This window comes from Palaemon carinicauda, chromosome 19 (assembly GCF_036898095.1).
Source record: "Palaemon carinicauda isolate YSFRI2023 chromosome 19, ASM3689809v2, whole genome shotgun sequence".
NCBI classification, from domain to species: domain Eukaryota; kingdom Metazoa; phylum Arthropoda; class Malacostraca; order Decapoda; family Palaemonidae; genus Palaemon; species Palaemon carinicauda.
The window spans coordinates 84,983,379-85,005,837 of record NC_090743.1 but is presented as its reverse complement, the minus strand read 5'-3'; the positions used below and the strand labels follow the sequence as shown (position 1 = coordinate 85,005,837).

Below are 22,459 nucleotides of genomic sequence, written 5' to 3'. Positions count from 1 at the left end.
TTAAGGTTTTAAGGCATCGTGACATCCTCCCTGACTAGCAGACTTAAGTTGTAGTAGAGAGAAAACTTAAAAGTACATAAATACTTAAGGTGTAAAATAATGAATACAAAAAATACTTATCTAGAGACACTCGCTTGAGGAAGAATCATCATTCAAATTTTCACTGCCTCGATGTCACAAACTATGACAAACGTCTACATGAAAATTAACTGAAAAAGTAGAAGAAAACTCTACACAAATAATAATAATAATAATAATAATAATAATAATAATAATGATAATAATAATAATAATTGAAGAATTTTCTTCACTCTTCTTCTTTCCTTTTGTATTTTGGTCTCACTCCCAAAATAGTAGTTATCCTTGATTGAAATTTTCGCTTTTGCACTTTGTTTTCTTTAACCAAAACACGGCCGAACTGTGATAATGTTGACATATACGCCATGTTAATGATGTCACAGCATAGAAACGCAAGACAAAGACCATACGCCTGCATATGTTGGTATTTTCTTAAACAACGTGTGTTGAGATAAATTATTACATTGGTTTTTAATATAATTTTAGTAATGCTGATTTATAAGCAGCTTATTTTATCTCTCAGTACCTATTCAGGTCTGATTAATCTAAGATGTTTAATTTGCCAAACATACCAGCCATTTTCTAATTACTTATTATCAATTATCAATTTTACTATAACAAAATAGTTGGATTACTACGTACGTATATTCCCCCAGAGCTGCAAAATTTCTCTTTGCATTTTGTACAAAATCCTGCCTCCACCTCATGCCTTACAAGAGTATAATGCCCTGCCCAAAAGTCCTGATATGGCACCTCAACTGTGTTATCTAACACCACAAGTCTTACCTGTTTGGAAGCTGAACCCAGGTGATGGCCATTGACCAGGAAATCGGCCCATTCACCAGTTAGACAGCACCACGACCAGACAGGTCGACCTGGCTCACCCCCAAGACAAAAGTTCTATACCAACTAGAGGAGGTCTGCGAGAGAGAGGACAGACGAGCCTGCAGCCTGTTCCAACAATCCTGAATGGACAAGGGAGGAACACAGTGATTTGTGGGCCAGTCAACGAAAGGTACAAACAATCTATTCAACAGCCATTTTCCGGACAAGGGCTTTCCAAGTACTTAAGTAAGGAGTGCAGGTAAAATAGGTAGCCACTTAAAATTTTCCCATCTTTAAATCAGGTTAGATTTCATTACACGTTGTTTAGGTATTGCTAGCTTTTACATAATTCGGCCTGTGTGCGTGGGATTGTGTATAACTTTTTGCTCTACAGACTAGTCCAGTCCCGGGGTCACAACACCATATATCGGACCCCATTTCAATCATTTGCCATTGCAACAGACTTCGTCACGCATATTTTTTATTACCCTTATGGTTTTTGCTAAGAGCTGCATTTCTTCTATTTCATTTAATCGTGTTTGTTTTACCCCTTATGCTGCTCATGTTAAAATCCCCGATTTCACACTCATTTTTGTAATAGAGTACTTGAATTAGGTTACTTATACCTGTTTGTATTTCTATTCCTTTTAATTGATTATGTTTGTAATATAAATATTTAATTTCGGGACAGCATACGTGAGATATTGAAAGGAGTAATTTTATCTAAATGATTTATGGGTAATAAGAGTCTTAGAGAGAGTCCTCAGTATTCATTCGCAGAGCTTCGAAAGTAAATATCCTTATTCTTGACTTTTCTTCAATACATCCCCGTTCACCCTCCATTGCCATTGTCTCCATTCATAAAGTAAAATACCTGTCCAGCATCTCACTGGGGTCCCTTGGACGGTGCCGAAACAAAGCCTTAAGAGTGTACTTACTTACTTCCTTGACGGCTGCTTTTCCGGTCCCATACAGCAGGGGAACCCCACTCTCTACAGGAGAGGGCTTTAGTAATGACAAAGCTAATAAAGTAGGCCATCAAATTACCCTTTTTACGTGTGGGGTTTTAAGGACTGTGGACAGAGAACATTTTTTCTATTTAGAGTGAAGGTTTATGAACTGCACCAAGGTTATTACCAGGGTGTTTGTGCCCGTGAGTGTTAGTTGCTCCCATCGTTCCCTGTTGATCTTTGTTGAATGTTGTAGGGAGACATTCCAAGATCAACAAGTTGCCATTCAATAATAAATCAAAATAAATTCCCCACAATAATAATAATAATTACAACAATATAGACACTAATAACAACAACAACAACAACAAGAACAATAATAATAATAATGATAATAATAATATTATTATTATTATATGTAGACTACAATAGCAACAACAACAACAACAACAACAACAATAATAATAATAATAATGAAAATAATAATAATAATTATTATTATTATTATTATTATTATTATTATTATACATAGATTACAATATTACAGTTAGTGTACCTAGGGTTTTGCGATCAGCGAATTCTGGCAACTTGGTAAGCTTATTACAGGGATGAGTATAGTTATATAATATGAGTACAAAGAATGGCATGACCACCTGTGGATACAGAATTATAGCCAGCTTTGGACCTATCTTTCTAAAGAAGGAAAGTAAATTAATAGATAAACATTGCCAGGAAATTAACCAGAGTAAAGCAAAGCATCTATGAGGCGTTAAATTTATGACTGGCTAAATTTAGCAAAACCATCGAGAGATTGATTGATTGATTATGAGTTATCTGGCATCGTGACATCTAAGATCATTGACGCCGAGAGAGAGAGAGAGAGAGAGAGAGAGAGAGAGAGAGAGAGAGAGAGAGAGAGAGATTTGAAAATGTTAGTGTAAAATACGAGAAAATAAATGGAAAATATAATATACAATTCAAGAACACAAGCAGAATATTATCGTAGTTACCCATAACATACTATTACAGAAAATCCCCAATTACTATGATAGAAAACGATAGCTTAACCATAAAGGGGATCTTGCCTAAAGGTTATTATGTTACACGAGATCTTTTCAATTACTAGGTGACCCCACCAGGATACAAGGTACGTGCAATCTGCGCACGCACACACTTTTCAATGAAAATCATCCCACAATGTACATACGCATTGATTATAGCTTATGTAACAGAAATTATCAGCAAAGCTATTCTACAAAAAATTAGAAATAAAACTTTCACTGCTAATTCTACCCAATAGTTTTTTTAATAGGATATTTTTTCTTTACGAAACAACAGATATCAAACCTAGGTAAAATTATAGATACGGACGGGACAACATTTTGAACAGAAAAGGTTTTTCTTGTAGTAAACAATGTGCTTTCACTGACTTCAGCCTTCATTTCAACAGCAAACAAACCGAACAAACCGTTAGCATCCTTTCCTTCCCACGGCCACTGTCAGGGAACCACAGGAATACTCGTGTTCATTTATGAAATAGATGTAAAATTCATTGAATACATACTATTAACTACCTGTACATAAAAATAAATTTTTCCCGTATTGAAAGTATTATCGGATTCACTTCACTCGTGGTTCATTAATTTGGGGATATTTCTTATATAACTATTAATGGTTTTTGCTTTGCCGTGCACTTGCTTTGCTCACGAAAAAAGAAAAACATCCCTGCTCCCATGTACTGGTAAGTGGTACATGCTGAGGTGCGCACGCTCCCCCAATTAGTTATTATTTCTTTGGTAATTATTTCCGGCATATTTTCTTAAAGTATTCTAATGGTTTTTACTACACCATACGCTTGCTTTGATCACGAAAAAAAAAGAAAAATATCACTGTTCTGGTGTAATGGCAACCAGTACATGCTGAGCTGCGCACAATGAATTTGGTTATAAATTCTTTTTACCTTATTTCAGGAATATCTTTAAACGCTAATAATGTTTCTTTTTGTTTTTTCAAGTTGCAGACCCTAAAATTCACTTTATGAAAAATAATGCTTACCTTATGATTGGGACATCGATGGCTGGGGATTACCAAGGTCTTCTGGCAAGTGTTGTTGTATCAGAGGTGATTGGAAAAAGTGAAGCAACGTCACCTTCTTTCGTACAAGGGAGCAGTATCTTACGAACAAAGTGCTTGGAAGGGACTGAGGGGAACAAATTAAATTGGCCAGTGGATAAGACGGCATAAGGGGGGGGGGGACATAACCCCCATATGTTAAGTTTCCGTATGTAATGATGTGATTGGTTAACATAAAAGATCAGTGTAATCAGTACAGTGTTTTTTCAAGTAAACTTGACCTGTAAACGAGTCTGTGAGGTCACAGGCGAGACACTACTGAGAGCTGAGATGTTTATTGCTTGCACAACTCGTACTAGATTAAGCTGTGCGGATGGAATAGTAGTGCCCAGGTCAGGCAGGGACCTCCGTAAGCACAAAGGTCAAGTCTGACCTGCGTTTTGTGTTTCTGCTACATTTTTACAAAGGGATTGTAACGCAACGAACATAAAACAAAACATGATATATACATTGACGAAAAGGCCGCAAAATTCGCTATACAAAGATATGTACAAATATCCCGACGAGTTGACAATATGTACAGTACATAACAAGGATTCAGCGATGCAAAATCCAAAAAGGTAATGCCTTTACTGTCACGTACAAAGGGGTAGTTTTAAACAAAGGCTCAACACAAATTAAATACGCAGGAAGTAGGGCGGATGCTGCCGACGTATGACTTTGTCTCCCTGATCCATGGGTTTTGTGGGAAGCTGTTCAAGCCGTTTTCATTATTGCTTAGTATGTGATGACCCAAGCACACGTGTACTGAATCTGCTTCCATGTCAACAGGTACACCGGGGAAAGAGGAGGCAGAGTGAGAACCAGTATGGTGCGGTTACATCACCTGCCCCTGCTACCCTTAGGCGAGACAAGCCCTCAGACCTCCCAGCAATGTAGAGGAAATAAGAAGACTCAGAGTGAGTCAAAGAGTAGTTAAGTTCGAGTCCTACTCGTGAGTGGGCAACCCTCACTAGGCCCACCTGCCATGGTAAGCCTACCTCAACCATAGCGGGCGTCGAGACGCTACAAGACGTCCAATAGTTTCTTTTATTTGTTATAATCTAAATCATGTAAATGTCTCCCCGGGTGTCCGCTCTCCCCGTGTGTAATTGTTTTATTAGTTAAAAGTTAATTCCATTTTATTTGACTGAAGAAATCATTTAAAAGCCAGCGAAAAAAACTTTAAATCTTGAGATTACATAACAGAAGAATTATAAGTTCTATTACACTCGCTTTGGAGGAAAATTTATGCTAATTTTTGTTGTGAAAATTAACTTAGACAATAAATTCTCTTACGATGTAACAATCGTCTAATTCACCGCCTCCTATCATGCATTATTATATAATTACCCACGCCATGTGACATTACAATACTCTCTCCCCCAGACAAATTGATTGATTGATTACGAGTTATCTGGCATCCTGACATCTAGGGTCATTGACGCTGATATGTTATTAATAAATAAATAAAATAATAGTTGTTTAAAACAATAAAAGCAAAAACATCCTAATAACAGTTATATAGCTTTCAGAAGACCTGCTTCTGAAATGAATTTAAAAATGCCACTAGTATGGTACGACATGTCTGAGAATACTGTACTACATCCCCCGCCACAAAGAGGAACCCTCCAGAGAGGAATTCTGGAGTTTCACAATCTCGCAGTGTGGGACTTGGCGATAGAACCTCTCGACTATCGCGTCTTTGTGTCTCATGATGGTATTTGCCCACCAGTTCATTACTTGATGGGAAAGGAACTCAATAGTACGAGTGCCTGACATAAGGAAATTCTCCATCGCCTTCCTTGAGCCTTCTTAGAAAGTCTCTTGGTCCGCACCAGTTTTCCCAAAGATCCAAACCATAGATCCAGCCACGAAGTAGTCTGCATAGCATACTTTGCTACTTTCTCTTGGTTGAGAATCTCTGAAGCTGAGAAGGAAACTGGAAGCCTGGGAAGTCTCTCCAGAGAGATCCCCTTCATAAGTTCCTCCAAGGAATGATAAAGAGGAAGAGCCGGGAGAGGACCTCTTAGTACTTCCTCTGCTGGACACCCAGAGGTGGGAGGAGTGTCGAGGATGAGCCCAAACGAAGGAGAAGTCTGAGAGCTGGCCAGAAACCTAACACCAGGCACGCATCAGTCCCTCAGACTAAGGCAAAGCTGTACTGGACTTTCGGAGCTTCTGAGAGCCAAAGACTCAGTCCACAACCATGCCCTATTCCTCCTGAGGAGCCATCACTGCATCTGCTAATCCTTACCTCATGCATGCTTAAACTTGCCAAAAAGCATGCTCTGACACCCGCTGTTCCACTTCCAAAGAAAGACTGACCGCTGGGTCGTAGTATTCTACACACGCGACATCATCTCGGGATGGGTAGGGGTCAGTGCCGAGACCAGGAGTGGATTGTTTGATCCCCTTGAAGACGACTTTGGCAGAATCTTAAGAGTCTTTCGACTCCTTCCTTGGAGGGAAGAAAGACTGAAGGACAGAAGGTTTAGCTGGAACCACCTTCTGTTGGACACAGGTAGGGGGAAGGATGGACTTTTCCACGGGTTCCGAAACCACTCTACATTCTCATGGGACTTCCTTAATGAAGGCCAGAAACAGTCGGATAAGGATTCTTCCCTGCGAGAAAATTCAGATTGGATGGAAGAATGATGAGCAGGAGGGCGAGAAGTGGTAATAGCATCACTTGACCTCCCCTTAGACGGCCTGACGGGAAGTCAGTTTGACCCTGGAGGACACTACTTTATCAGGGACTCCTTTTTTCTGCTTCAGGGGAGAGGAAGAAACCGCCGTTTCTTGCTTGGAAGGAACCGTGGATCTTCACCTTGGGTCTGAAGATGTAGAGAAGGACTCCGCCAGGGGAATCCTGGGAGTTCCCAAAGGCTGAGCAGGTGGGATGCCAGCCATAATAGCTTGGGTAACTGACCTGACCAATGCTCCAAACCGCGGCTGCTGACCGATGGTGGTGCTGTCAGAAAGTTCCCCTGAAGGGAATATCAAAGAAAGACCCCAAACAGGAGTCTTGTCTGATGTCACGGAGTACTCCAAAGGCAGATGCAGGCTGCCGTTTCCTTTCTATGAGCAGGAATCTGTCGAGGAGGGGGGCTGTTAGAAATTTTGAATTCCTGAAGCTTGCCTTTTTCTGCTCCCCCCAGCGAAAACATTGTTCTATGTTTGCGGGGATGAGAATGAAGCGACGGCAAATGATGAAGAGGAGACTTCTCTCTCGTGGGAGAAAGTTCCGGAGCTCAGGAAGTAGCAGACCTAGCAGGCCTTTCCTCTCACGGTCAACAATGCTCAAAAGAGCATTGTAGATCTGGTGAACGCTGGCACCAATCGGGGGCATGATCAAGGATCTGTTGAGCAGTAGCAGAACAATCATGCGCATTTGTCTGATGGCGTGATGTCGATGGAAGAATGTCAGAAGATAGTCTTGGTGACCGGTGCGTGGCTGACGTTTGCGTCCCTCTTTTGGAGGGCAACGAGTCGTTCGGGAACGACGAGTAGCCAAAGCAGGCTGACGAGGACTGACGTGCTGGTGAGGAATGAGCAGCAGGTGGTTGGCGATTGACGAGTGGTCGATTGGCGAGTCGGAGATCGGCAAGTTGGAGATCAGTGTGCTGGAGATTGGCGAGCTGTAGGTTGGCAAGCAGGCATTCAGTGAGCTGTCAAATGGTTACTGGAAGAAGGGATGTGACCCTTGAAAGGACAAGCAGCCACAGGAGAAGATCGCGAACTGAGGCAAAGAAGAGGACGAGTATGACGAGGGCAAGGGCGACGACCCCAAGGATGAGCCTCCTCAAGAGAAAATTGACGAGCAAGCTGATTGTCAGGGTTCAGGGCAGGTACGCATGGCGGCAGGGAAACACTACCACACATGCAAACTGAAAAGAAAAAAAAATTAGTAATGGCTGTCCAAATTGATGAAAAGGAAGAGCAGTGACAATTGTTCTCCATCAGATTCAAAGGCAAAGTGAACTACAGTCACAGGTGTTTGAGTGAGAGGGGTAGCTACTATCCCCCGCCCTCCCTAACTAGCAGTATGGTTGGTTAACCCTTGCTAATTTTTAATGGCTCATCCTTTCAGCTTCGCCAAAAGTAATACCCCTATAAATAGCGTTGGTTTGTATTCCAGTTACGGAACAACAAACCATGTTCCATGTAGGCAGTCTAACCTCCAGCTCAGAACAGGTACGATTTGAGAATCCGTATGAGGGTAGACAAATTCAAGGATGAGGAAAACCCTTTTCCATCAAGGTCTAGGCTCATAACTGAGCCCGAAAGGAGACCCCTCCCTGAAGAGTCAAATGGACTCCGGTATCACTGGAGTAGTGGCATCGTGAGTAGTGCTATCCTTCCACAACCTCCACCACAAAAGGCTACCCACTTTGCCAGGTAGACTTCAGTTGATAATTCCCAGAGGGTAACCAGCATTTTTTTTTTTTTTTTTTTTTTGCAGCAAGTTACGCAAAAGCCTCTTTCCACAAGATGTTGAATAACCTCAAGGTATGAAGTCGTAGTGAAATCTACGGCTTAACGAAAACCTCACGCGTGTTGTCTTTGAAGATAGTGACGTGGAGAGGGATCTCTCGGCACCTCTGAGAAGCAATGTAGAAGGTTTGGAAACCATCCTGCATGGTGCCACCTTGGAGCTAAGAGGGTCATTAAATGGCCTGGATGCCCTTCTTTGTCGAGTGATCTTACTAGGTCAAGCAAAGGGAAGGGGGGAAAAGCGTCGAAATCTATGTTGTCTCCTGTTGTAGGAAGGCCAGTACAGGAATACCTTGACATACGAGTGTCCCCACATACGAGAAATTTGAGATACGAGGAAAGTTTCAAGCAAATTTTTGCCCCGAAATACTAGACAAATTTGAGCTACGAGGATACGAGACCATTCCCTATGCGGCAGCTAGGTGGCCGTGTGTGCGAGAGGCTGCTCATGAGGAGAGCATCACTAGCTCTTTCCCGTCAGATCTCCGTCGCGTAAAGTTATCTCCGAGCATCGTCCATAGTGTTTGCATTTTTACATGTTTTTTGTGTTAATCAGCACAGAATTAAGTGAATAAGCAATGGGTCCAAGCAAGCAAGTGCAAACAAGGGTAGTGAAAAGAAAAAGCGTATGATGACTATCGAGTTAAAGCATGAAATAATCGAAAAACATGAGTGGTGTACGAATGACTGAGCTGGCTCGCCAATATGAGAGGAGTACATCAACAATAAGTACCATCCTCAAGCAGAAGGATGCTATAAAGAAGGAAATCAGAGACATTAGCGAAGTGGCCGGAGTTTTCTGATTTTATGGGAAAGAGGCACCGGGACAGGTTGGCGTGTGGTTGTGCGTTAGCCTTTTGTGACCTCACTTGTGTACGTCATTTCCATAACATTTTGAAGGAGAGACAATAGCAAACACCCCTAGATAGGTTCCTTTTAAAAAGGCTGGCAAAAAGTGAAGGTGAAAGCGAGTCAAAAAGCGAGGTAAAAAGAGCCAAGCCGGAAGAAGAGTAAAAAAAATAAAAATGAAAACAAAATTTGAATTAACCCTGGATAGGTACGCTCCTCGGACACCCCTTTAAGGGTATACTCGGTCGCACGCGACCCCCGACGCAAAAAAAAATTCTTGAAAAATCTGTTTTTGCAGTAACATCCTTTTTTTTTTGCCAAAAAAAAAGTTCAATGAATGCTTAAAACTACTGTAAAGATAAATACTACTCATCTGCAGAAAAACTATTTATTATAAATATTTTAAAAAATTAAGTAGAAAAATAAAAAGACCTTACATAAAAATTCATAAAAAAAATGTATACATATATACACAAATCCTTTTAGGAATTGATTCTTGAATGTTTAGGACACATCTTGATGTATTTTGGATGAAGTCGGACCCATGGAGGTGAAGATCTGAAATGAGAAAAAAAGGGTAATTTTTTTGGGCCAAAAAAATGTCCAAATTTCATGAATTTTTTGGGGTACCCAAATGAAATAGGAAGTGGCTAATTTTTTTAGGGAATAAACATATGTTATCCTAAAATAGAAATATGTAAAAAAATCTTCATTATTTTGTAAATTACATTTATATCAGGGGCCATATCTAAAGGTCATTTTTTGAGTACTTAGAAATTTCGTAAAAAAATACATATATTTAATATATAATATGATATTTATGCAGGTAAAAATACACCAAAATATCACAAATTCTATAGGGAACAAGAATATATATAGATAGGGCAACTTACGCTTCGGATATGTCCACAAAATAGCCGCCAACCACACTGACTCAGACTCCCTAATCTGCCACCTGAAATGCAGGAAGGGTATGTCAATTTCAAGGTGTTATTTACTAATCTAATTATTCTTGGATATGCATAAAAATTGTATGGTGGATTGCTGGATGATGGTCGATTATTTTACGACTATAAAATTAGAATTCTGACCCAAAAATAAATTTTTGAAGGGAAATAAAATCGAAAAAAAAAAAATGTAAAACAACATAATATTTTAGCTGAAAAAATTTGATAATATTCAATCAAAAAAGAAGTAAACAAAATTTTCCGACAAATAAACATCTAAATGAATCATTACTCTGTGATAGTTCCTTAGTACGTAGTAATTTTGAAAGAAATGAGAAAAAACGAAAAAGTGGCAATCGCAGGAAAATCGAACACATACCTATATATACGCCATATCTGGCTAAAAATAAAGATAGGCATGGGTAACCAGATCATCTAGAAACACTTTACAACACTATAAAAATATAAGTTTTGCGACACTACTTGCCAATTCCTTACGGTAACATGACTAAGCAAAAAAATGCAAAACAAATAAAAAGGGGCACTCGCGGAAAAATAGCCAACATTCTAATATACGGCATTTCAGAAAAAAAAAATTTCAGCCACGTGCTAGGCAAACCATCAAGGCACATTTTCCGACAAATAAATATCTAAATGAATCATTACTCTGTGATAGTTCCTTAGTACGTAGTAATTTTGAAAGAAATGGGAAAAAACTAAAAAATGGCAATCACAGGAAAATCGAACACATACCTACATATACGCCATATCTGGCTAAAAAAAAAAGATAGGCATGGGTAGCCAGATCATCTAGAAACACTTTCCAACACTATAAAAATACAAGTTTTGCGACACTACTTGCCAATTCCTTACGGTAACATGTCTAAGCAAAAAAATGCAAAACAAATAAAAAGAGGCACTCGCGGAAAAATGGCCAACATTCTAATATACGGCATTTCAGAAAAAAAAAAATTCAGCCACGTGCTAGGCAAACCATCAAGGCACATTTTCCGACAAATAAACATCTAAATGAATCATTACTCTTTGTGATAGTTCCTTAGTACGTAGTAATTTTGAAAGAAATGGGAAAAAAACGAAAAAATGGCAATCACAGGAAAATCGAACACATACCTATATATACGCCATATCTGGCTAAAAAAAAAGATAGGCATGGGTAGCCAGATCATCTAGAAACACTTTCCAACACTATAAAAATATAAGTTTTGCGACACTACTTGCCAATTCCTTACGGTAACATGACTAAGCAAAAAAATGCAAAACAAATAAAAAGGGGCACTCGCAGAAAAATGGCCAACATTCTAATATACGGAATTTCAGAAAAAAAAATTTTAGCCACGTGCTAGGCAAACCATCAAGGCATATTTTCCGACAAATAAACATCTAAATGAATCGTTACTCTATGATAGTTCCTTAGTACGTAGTAATTTTGAAAGAAAGGGGAAAAAACGAAAAAATGGCAATCACAGGAAAATCGAACACATACCTATATATACGCCATATCTGGCTAAAAAAAAAAAAAGATAGGCATGGGTAGCCAGATCATCTAGAAACACTTTCCAACACTATAAAAATATAAGTTTTGCGACACTACTTGCCAATTCCTTACGGTAACATGACTAAGCAAAAAAATGCAAAACAAATAAAAAGAGGCACTCGCGGAAAAATGACCAACATTCTAATATACGGCATCTCAGATAAAAAAAAAAGACATGCACGTGTTAGCCCAACCATCAAGGCACACTTTCTAACAAATAAACATGAAAAAAAAATCAATAATATACGGCAATTCCTTACTACGTAGTAAATTTTTACAAATATTGAAAAAAAAACAAATTGGCAACCGCAGGAAAATACACCACATACCAATATCTACGTCGTATTTGACAAAAAGAAAGTCATGCATGGGTAGCCAGATCATCTAGACACACTTTCCAACACTAAAAAAGCAAAAGTTTTGCGACACTATTTGGCAATTTCTTACGGAAAAATGACTTGGCAAAAAAATGAAAAAAAATGAAAAAGGGGCACTCGTGGTAAAATGGTCCTCGTGGTGATGAACGACATTTTAACTAAAAAAAAAAATCATGCACATGGTAGCCAAACAATCCACCAAGACTTTCCACAACTGATAACCTATACAAGTTGCACCATTCTACGACAATTTCATAATACGTAATAACTTTGATAATTATGCAAATTACCTTAGAAGGGTAAACTCGGTCGCGCTCGACCCCGACGCGTCTCAGAAATCTGGGAAGGAGTACAGCTACAGCGATGCACATCTGGACACTACTAGAGCGTGTAGGCGAGACACCTACTGCAGGTCGATCACCCACAAATTCAGTCACGGGGGTGAGTCACGTGAGAAAAACCTCTTTTGTTTTGACGCTCGGGGTCGCGGACGACCCACCGTACCGTTCCAGGGTTAAGTTTAGTGTAATGTAAGATTAACATTTATTTTTAAGTGTGTGTACAGTAAGCTAATCTCATTCACGTTAAATTTAAAGTTTAAGTTATGTTACGTAGTCTTACAAAAGTGTAGCGTACCGAACGTGTTGCCGTCAAGTCTCTATCCTCCCCTTTCTCTCTCCCTCCGCCAACACCGCCGTTAGCCGCTACCGCCTGTCTCGAAGGTAAGAACTCCATAATAATGTCACATTTTATTGCAGATCATAACCAGTACATAGGTATTTGTTATTTTGTTAGCGCAGGTTGTGAATTAGAATAATTAAAAACATGTTTTTCCAATGTAATATACTGTTTTTAGGTGTTTTTTCAGAGGATGGGAACGGATTGATTCTTTTTAGTTATTTTAAATGGGAAAAATTGATCCAAGATATGAGCGAATTGACACAAGAACTCGGGTCCCGGAACGCATTAAGCTCTTAATTCAAGGTATTACTGTATACATGAGTGTTTAGGGAAATGGTACATTGGAAGCTTCATGATCAGAAAACGTGGCGGACAGGTCTACTGCCGATAAAAACCCATAAAGTTGGGATTCTGCTAAATACTTAGAAATCCACAAATCACTCAGAGCCAGCTATCCGAGTCAATACTAAGATCATCTATCAGAAAATCTCCCTTGTCTGGGATGAGCAGGGTTAAAACGGTGTGGAGTAGACTTCGACCACCTTAGCATTTCCTCAGTTAGTTGCCATAGGTGCTGTAAAAAGGAACTCCCAGATTGTTTGAATATAAGCCACTCATGTGGTGGCGTCAGTCATCAAAATAATGGCATGTCCTGAAAGGAAATCCTGGAACTGCAAGAGTGATGGAATTGCTGAAGGACCTGAAAACTCCCCTCGTTCTAGAAGGTTAATGTGACAATGATAGGAATCAGACCAGAGTCTGAAGGCCATGTGATGCCAACCCCCGTTTCTTGATGCATCTCTGAAGAACATCGATTCCAAGGGGAAGATGGAAGATCTAACCCCGCCCCCACTGAGGAGATTGGGATTTGACAATCCCCCGTTTATAACTCAGTACTCCCAGGAGGACAGGTATCCTCATCAGATAAGAGTAACCGATGAGATGATAGTAAATCTAGAAGAAAGAAAGGGCTTACCGCCTCCTTCAGTATTTCTAATCTGCTCTTAGAAGAAAAGACTTTACTAGTATGACATCTAGAAGCATTTCTAGGAATATCAGTTTCATGTTGGCTGTAGCGATGACTTCTCGAGATTTAACTCCAATTTCCTAAGATAGCGACAGATCCCAAGAAGAGAAGACTCCCCAAACCGCACCTCAACTGGTATTACCGGTCGTATAGGATGATTCTTAGATCCTTCATCGAAGACAGAGGAACTGGAATCTGGCGGTAGGCATCCCAATTCTAGTGTATTCATAATGTCCTCCTGTTCCAGAAGGAGAGGTCGAATACTGGAGTCCAGTTTACCGGAGCCTTTCTACAAGAACAGTTGACTATAGAAGATTGGAGACTTTGATGAAATAACATAATCATGCATGAATGACAAAGTCTGACTTCTGATGTCCGTACGGACATCTGATTTGCGTAGATTGCAGAGAGACCCGCCCTTGCACCTCAACAGGCAGATGAGTTTGTGATGATGTGCATGAATTTATAGCCAAACTGCGGATATTCAGCCCCTGTAATGTAGTCAGCCTCGGTCACTTGGTGGAGTTCGCGAATGACTCTTATTCCCATAAGCCCTGCAGGAAAAAGCTCCTCGTTCAAAGGGAAGAGATCATAAGAAAACGTCATTCTGCCATCGAGGAAAAACCAGGCCTCCGTCTCTCAAACAGCAAAACTCACACCTGTAAAAATAAATAAACAAAAACTTAAAGAACAAATTAGTCAAAAGCAGGTCAAAAAAGGTTGGGCGGTAGAGAGTCGAATGTTCACTCTACACCAAGCCAAAAGCAAAGGTGACGAGACAACACAGGTGTGTGTGTGTGTGTGACCGGGATAGCTGGTACTAACTCCTAGCCCCCCAACTAGTGTTGGGGCAGTTATACCACACTTGAAGTCTTATCGCTAGTCTTCCAACTTCAGTGAAGGTATATATGCCTAATAAAGTGAAAAAGTTTGTATTTAGTGACTGAATAGATTCCCTTTACCACATGCTCACCTTAGGGTGTGCTTTTACCTAGCAGCGAGAGTGCTCATAACACTAAAAAACCAACACTTATCATAAAAGACTGTACGAAAAGATCAAACAGTTGAGAAAGTAGAACAATGGTACATTTGTAGCCTACCTATTACAGTTTAGGACATACCATATATTAGAACCTCAAAGGATTATATATGTGTAGGAACATAATATAATGGCCTTTATTTAAATAATACTGTCACTTGGGAAAATTGTTTCTATTGTGTACCGCAGAAACTGCGACTAGCTTACGGAAATTGTGTACAATACTTGAAGCCTGGCATATTCTCATCAAACTCAATGGGTAAGTTTAATTATAACAGGTCTCAAGAGAAGCGGTGTGAACTTATCGATACAGTATTATGTTAGGGCAGGTCTAGAGGTAAAATTACAGTTTCAACCAAACTCTTGATATTCAATATGAAAATTTAAATTTTCTAGCTTAGATAGCGTGTTTTCAACTAATTTGACCATTATTTCCACTGCAAATAAGCCGGTCTACAGTTATGGACACCCTCCCTTCCTGAGGTAACCAAACTCTGATATCCAATATGAAAATTTCAGTGTGTTTTCAACAAATTTTACCTTTATTTCCACTGAAAATAAGTAGTTTTACCGTTATGGACAACCGCCTTCCCGACAGACACAAAGGGGAACCAGGGACTTTGGGTATGAGAAAACAGGACAAAACTTAATCATCTGACTTTCGAGATTTGCAGAAGCCAACAGAACCTAACAAACCCACCTAACCTAACCTAGTAGTTCCCAGGTTACAGACCTAGCCACCCCCAGAAAACCCTTCCCAGGTCACAGACCTATCTGGGGGGCAAGACTTCTGGATCCCGTTTCCAGGTCAAGGACCTAGCCGGTCCCCGTTCCCACTTTCCCGGGGTCACAAATTTAAAGTAAATAACAAACAAATCCTTACAGTATGATAATGTAAATCACAAATAAATCCTTACCAGAATCTTGGGTAGTGCCATACCCTGTGTACCATGGTCTTCCACTGTCCTGGGTTAGAGTTCTCTTGCTTGAGGGTACACTCAAGCACCCTATTCTATCTTATTTCTCTTCCTCTTGTTTTGTTAAAATTTTTATGGTTTATATAGGAGATAATTATTTTAATGTTATTCTTAAAATATTTTTTCCTTTTTTTTCTTTCCTCACTGGTCTATTTTGCCTATTGGAGCCTTTGGGCTTATAGCATCCAGTTTTTCCAACTATGGTTGTAGCTTAGTTAATAATAATAATAATAATAATAATAATAATAATAATAATAATAATAATGTATTATTGTACTGTATTACAGGACAATGTAACCTAAGGAAACTACTACTTATTCCTATAGAAAAAAATCCGCTCTCTTCGAAAATGCCACTCGTTCCGGTCGCATATGAATAGTTTCAGAAATACATATATATCTATATCCAACGATAATGTGGGACCGGCAGTGGGAACTCGGGGGTTTTGGGTGGGGAAAACATACTGGGGAACCAGTATATAATGGTAAAACAAGCCTTTTCTTCTCTATGTATTACCTTCTTGGATGTATAATAAACCGATGAAAAAATACGGTAATATTGAGCTCCCATTAGCAATGTTAGCGTAACATGCTAACATTAGCAGTGTTTTTCATTTATTTGTTGACATTCTATGGGTCGATTGTAGTCGCTCTTGTTCGTTCGTATGTACATAGCAACTTTCGACCTTCTGCGCATAAACTCGCCCTCCACCAATAGGATTACTTCTTTTCTTATAACCCCTCCCCATTTTCCCCTACGTCATTTTAACCTCATCATTCAACTATTCGACTTCACCCGCTTTATTCAAGTATTTACTTGATTCAGTACAGCTATACCATTCCTTTTATGTAATACTGTACCCTCGTATACATATTACGTTTGATCCAAGAATTACTCGTTTTATTATCCGATATCTTATAAAATCACCTCATTTTATTTTCTCATTAAATATCATTTATCATACATTCCATTTTATCTTACTATACATATCACGTTTGACCCAAGAATTACTCGTTTTATTATCCGATATCTTATAAAATCACCTCATTTTATATTCCCATTAAATATCATTTATCATACATTCCATTTTATCTTGCTATATTACTTTTATACATTTTGTTATTACCTTGTCACGCCCAGATTTCACATAAATACTTGCTCTGGACAAGTTTCCCATTCTGGTTCATTCATGTTTACTCTCTAGACTCCGTTGCTTTTCTGTTAACCAATCACAAACACATACATATGGATAGTTTGCATGGGGGGGGTTAATATTTTCCAACCCCCACCTTCCAACAAACCCTTTTCCGTGGAAACCTTTGTCCAAGTCAGGTCTTTGTTAGTTCAAGTGATGTCTTTTTGCGTATTTTACGATGAAAGTTTTAGAAACTTGTAACGACTGCAGTAATCCATATTTGAAAGTATTTCGACGAATTCCAATAATTTTCTTAAATCTCGTAATGCAATAGCCCAACGTTTAAAGTGTTCAAGTGCAGTACTAAACTATGACAAAGAAGTTAAGACGTTATACTGTAGATTCACAGTCACAACACCCCGGTGATCCACAAGTTTCGACGTCACGGTCACAAAAGTAAGTCATTAATTTCTTTAATTTTAATGTGTTAGTTTTACTATTTTGTTAGTGTGCGCAGCTCAACATTACCGCTTGCCAGTGCATCGAGCTTGATGTTTTATTTTCCTGCAAGCGTAAACGAGCCAGTGGCAGAATAAGAACTGTTATATTTAGCGTTACTAATGTTATCGTAACATTGCATATTAGAGTAACATTGCTAAAGTTAGCGTGCAAAGCTCAATATTACTGCTTGCCAGTACATATGAGCTTGATGTTTTATTTTCCTACAAGCGTAAGTGAGCCAGCGGCGGAACAAGAACCATTATATATAGTGTTGCTAATGTTATGAACTTCTAGGTTACGTTAGGTGGGTTTGTTATGTTCTGTACCCTTTTTGTACCTTTTAATATAGTGTAAAAGGTATATTGAAAAATGCTTTAAAATACACATGCTAATATTACCGTAGCATTGCTAATGTTAGCAATTACATCGTAATGTTGGTAACGCTGTGTAACATTGGTAACACTGCTAATGTTAGCGTTCGCTGTACATACGTGAATAAAGTGACAGGGAATTTGAACAAGTCATTATATTTAATCATTTTGACAGTATATAACAAAAGATATTATATTTAAACATTTTAACAGAAAATATATGTTTTCCTGTAGACAATAACGTGATTTGACCGGTTTTCACCTTCATTTCATCCTAATAACAGCGACCAGTTCGGCTACTTAAAGTTTGTTGAATTGGTTGCTGTTTGTTTGAGGTTGAAATGAAGGTCAAATTCTGTCAAATCACGTTATTTACTACAGAAAAACATATATTTTCTGTTCGAAATGAGAATCTGTATTACAGTAAAACTTTACCAATAATAATAATAATAATAATAATAGCACTTGAGGCAATTAACACTTTTAGCTAGCACTAAATGTTCCCCCAGAAACCTATTTACCACATCTGGAGTTTAATGTCTGAAACCGGCCAAAAACGTCAAAATATGAAGAGGAACAACCATTGCAAGCCTGCACACCGGAATTCATGACAGTCAATGGACAAAAACTGTTTTTAGGAGGAGTCAGACATATAAATTCCAAAATCGCAGTTAATTTAGTGGTTTTGAAACAAAACAACCAATCAGGTTTCAGTATTTTTTACTGTAGGCTACCTATACATCATAACCAAAATCAAAGGACGACCAGACATTTTTACCCACAAATTCACAATGCATTAACAAAATACAACATCCATCGGCAAATATTTCAGTTACCCTTAATTTCCATTCGATTCGAGCAACATTTTCGTCCGAATCATCTAAAAAAAAAAACATGGTAACAAGTAAGGAAACATTAGATATCCGAATGTGATTGAAACTGTAATAATATGGGTCTAGGATACGACTTCCTTATAACAGGCTATCAATTATAATTAAACCCTTTAATTTATATGAATGACAAGCAACCTCAGCCTAACCTTAGTTAACATTAAGAATAACAAAGGCTTATTAATATATTTCGTGAATTTAATTGATAATGTAAGCATAAAATAATAAAACACTTTTACGAACCTTTTAGTAGATAGGAACAGAAAGTGACGAATTGGTTCTAAGCATATATTCTTTACAGCCTTACTGTACCTATTAAGCTTGGGATATAAATTATATCTTCATAATATTTCCATATGTTGCCAAATTAGAAGCCATTAATTTTTTGTGCTATTCGACGCAGAAATTCACTTATATGATCACCGTAGATGTAAAATTCACCATAAAGAAAACACGTAAACGACTAAGTACCCGACTCTTCACGAACTGAGTTACTGAGTATCAGTGACGAACTGCCCTGGAAGTAGAACTTTGAACCAATCAGAGTAACACTTAGTGATGTTTCTAATTATTCTTCGTATATTTTCATCCCTTATTCCGGTAATTATATACTAGGGTATGAACATTATTATATCTTATAATAATAACAAACTACATTTAGTATCATAATTATGGAATACCATCATTTTACAAGAAACACCCACTTTTTTCATTATTAATTTGAATTTCCCAATTGATTAGCAACTAATAATGTACAAAATATATTTCTTAGACTTAGAAATGAAAAAAACACTAAAACAACAAATTTATATAAAACTATTTACAATGCAAATAAAATGAATAATAAATGACCGATAAAAGCGGTAAATACACAATTGCAATCATCTCTCTCTCTCTCTCTCTCTCTCTCTCTCTCTCTCTCTCTCTCTCTCTCTCTCTTTATATATATATATATATATATATATATATATATATATATATATATATATATATATATATATATATATATATATATATATATATATATATATATAATCATGAGAGTAGGGGGCAGGGGGAGCTATGCCCGAACCCCTTTTTTTGCCGAAAATTCACTTGTCCATCTTTTACTTCAGAAAAGATGAAAAGATGTTGAATTGCATAAACTTAATAACTCAGAAAAGATTCAAAGATATTAGATTGAATATATGTAGTGAATCATTCTTTATAAGAATTATTATTCAGAAGCAATTTCTCGAATAAAAGGTTTTTGGTGACATACAGTACATTTCCATATTAGAGAAAGATATTATTCTTCTTATATGTATACATTTACATCACACACACATATGAGCATACATACATACATACACACACACACACACACACACACACACACATATATATATATATATATATATATATATATATATATATATATATATATATATATATATATGTATATATATATATATATATATATATATATATATATATATATATATATATATATATATATATATATATATATATATAATTTTACATATATAAATGTGGAGAAATATCTTTATTTAACTGTTGAGTGGGAACTTGCTGTTCTGGGAAAGTCTCCTTACACAATGTAAGAAAAGATCAACAGGGGAGGAAAAGGAGCCCTATGATCACTCTAGACACAAACACCCTGTTAATATCTTTGATGATGTAGTGCATGAGCCTTCACTCTTATAATAAAGTCTTCTCCGCCCGGAGACCTAAAAACTCCACAACGTGACAAAGTATTTAATTGTTGGTCTACTTAGCTTTGTCAATCTAAGGTCATCTACACTCTTAGGCTCTGTTTTGGCTCTGTCCCAGGGACCCCAGTGAGATGCTCGACAGACAAAGGCAATGAATGGGTCAGTGATGTATTTTTAAAAGTAAGAATTAAAGATAAGGATCTTTACCTTCGAAGCATATAGCTTCAGTACTGTGGAGAATTTTTATGTTCTGAGTGGGAACTTAGTCCGGGAAAGTCTCCCTAATGGTCGTTACTCAAAGATCAACAGGGGAGGATAATGAGCACTTACTCTCTAGCACAAACACCCTGTTAATGACTTTACTACCACAGTTCACTAACCATCACTCTTAAATACAAAAGGGGGAAATTTTATTGTCCAGAGGCCGGAGAACTCCACACGTGAAATTAAGGTAATTTATGGCCTACTCTAGCTTTGTCAGGTCTATAGATATCTCGCTCTTAGGCTCTGTTCCGACTCCGTCCCAGCTACCCCAGCGAGATGCTGGACAGGTATTTTACGTTAATGTAATTAGACAAAATCCAAAATGGGAGCAGTGATGTAAAGTAAAATTTAAAAGTTTAAAGATAAGGATCTTTACCTTCGAAGCAGATATATTAATACAAAGTTCCTCGCTGTTTCCACCTATAGACTTACTTAGGTTTATTCTTTAAATATTGGGTATTCTGTCCCGTGGTCAAATATTCATATGCATATTGAAATAAATGAGGGAGCAAAAATACGAAAGAGGTTTAATTAACCTAATATTGATTTATTTCACAAATTTACATTAAAAGAAAACGGACATCTTAACAACACAAAAATGGAATCATAAAAGAAATGTAAATTGAAAGCAATTTAAAATAATGAAAATGATTAGTTAGACACATGGTCTGCAAATAATCAATAATCAAAAATGGGGTCGGACACGTGGCCCATGTGACCCAGAGACTGTGCTAGTCTCCAAGCAAGAAATAATAACGGAAAAATATTTACACACAATCCCACCACACACAGTCTGAATAGTGTAAAAGCCAGTTATTTGAAGCAAGTTAAAATTAGTCTAAGCTAAAAAAAAAAATGGGGGAATAACTATGGCCATTGATGTAGTACCTGCACTCCTTTGAAGATAGTCCTATGCCCGTGATGGCTGTTAACCTGGTTGCACTTTGCACTCTTGACTGGCTCACCCCAAGAATTCTCACTTTGGCTGCAACTATGGTATACCAGGGTCCTCTTCTCAATCTCTCCGACCGGTAGCAGTCTCCCGTGAGTCGAGTTTTGGGAGAGAGAGGGGGGGGGGTGTGAGCCAGAGGTGCGCAGATCAACTGACCGGGCCGGTCAGTCGGTCACGACAGCTTCTTGACGAATGGGCCTGACACTAAGGTCGAGGGAGATTACCTGGCTTCACCTTTCCAGACAGGTGAGGAGCTTGATGCGCACGGTACTTCATTGGGGGCGCCATATCGGGACTTCAGGACAGGGCAATGTATTGTTGCAAGGAGTGCAGAGGAGGCAGGATTTTGTACTAAATACTTTAGAGAAATCTTGCTGCTCTAAGGGAGTTTATATATACAACAATACTACCTATTCTGGCTTGCTAAAAATTAATAGTTTAATGATCAATTAGCAATGGGCTGGTACGATGGGCATACATCTTAAAATTAACAAACCTTAATTGGTATTGAGAAATAAAAGATGCATTAATTCAGCAGTATTGAAATTTATATGAAAATTCAGTTCAGGAATTTAATCTGGACCCACGTAGTTTAAGGAAAGAACCAACATACGCCGGGGTTACACTGAGGCCCTCTGTTGTGCGTATCTACGCTGTGACGTCACGAGCATGGCGTGCGCCTCTGTCAACAAATTTTAGTTTAGAATAGTCCTCCCT

The 22,459-nt window shown here is 38.2% G+C and overlaps 1 protein-coding gene across 1 annotated transcript in view; it reads right to left on the bottom strand.

Moving 5' to 3' along the window:
• The window catches only part of LOC137659107 (rhoptry surface protein CERLI2-like), a 68,926-nt gene extending 46,896 nt beyond the window's left edge, over positions 1-22,030 (bottom strand). Inside the window, exons 1-2 of the mRNA XM_068394186.1 lie at positions 21,967-22,030; positions 18,662-18,801 (exon numbers count right to left, since the gene is read on the bottom strand). Coding sequence (XP_068250287.1) covers positions 18,662-18,801; positions 21,967-22,030 — 204 coding nt within the window. The remainder of the gene's footprint in view (positions 1-18,661; positions 18,802-21,966) is intronic.
• Between the last annotated feature and the right edge of the window lie 429 nt (positions 22,031-22,459).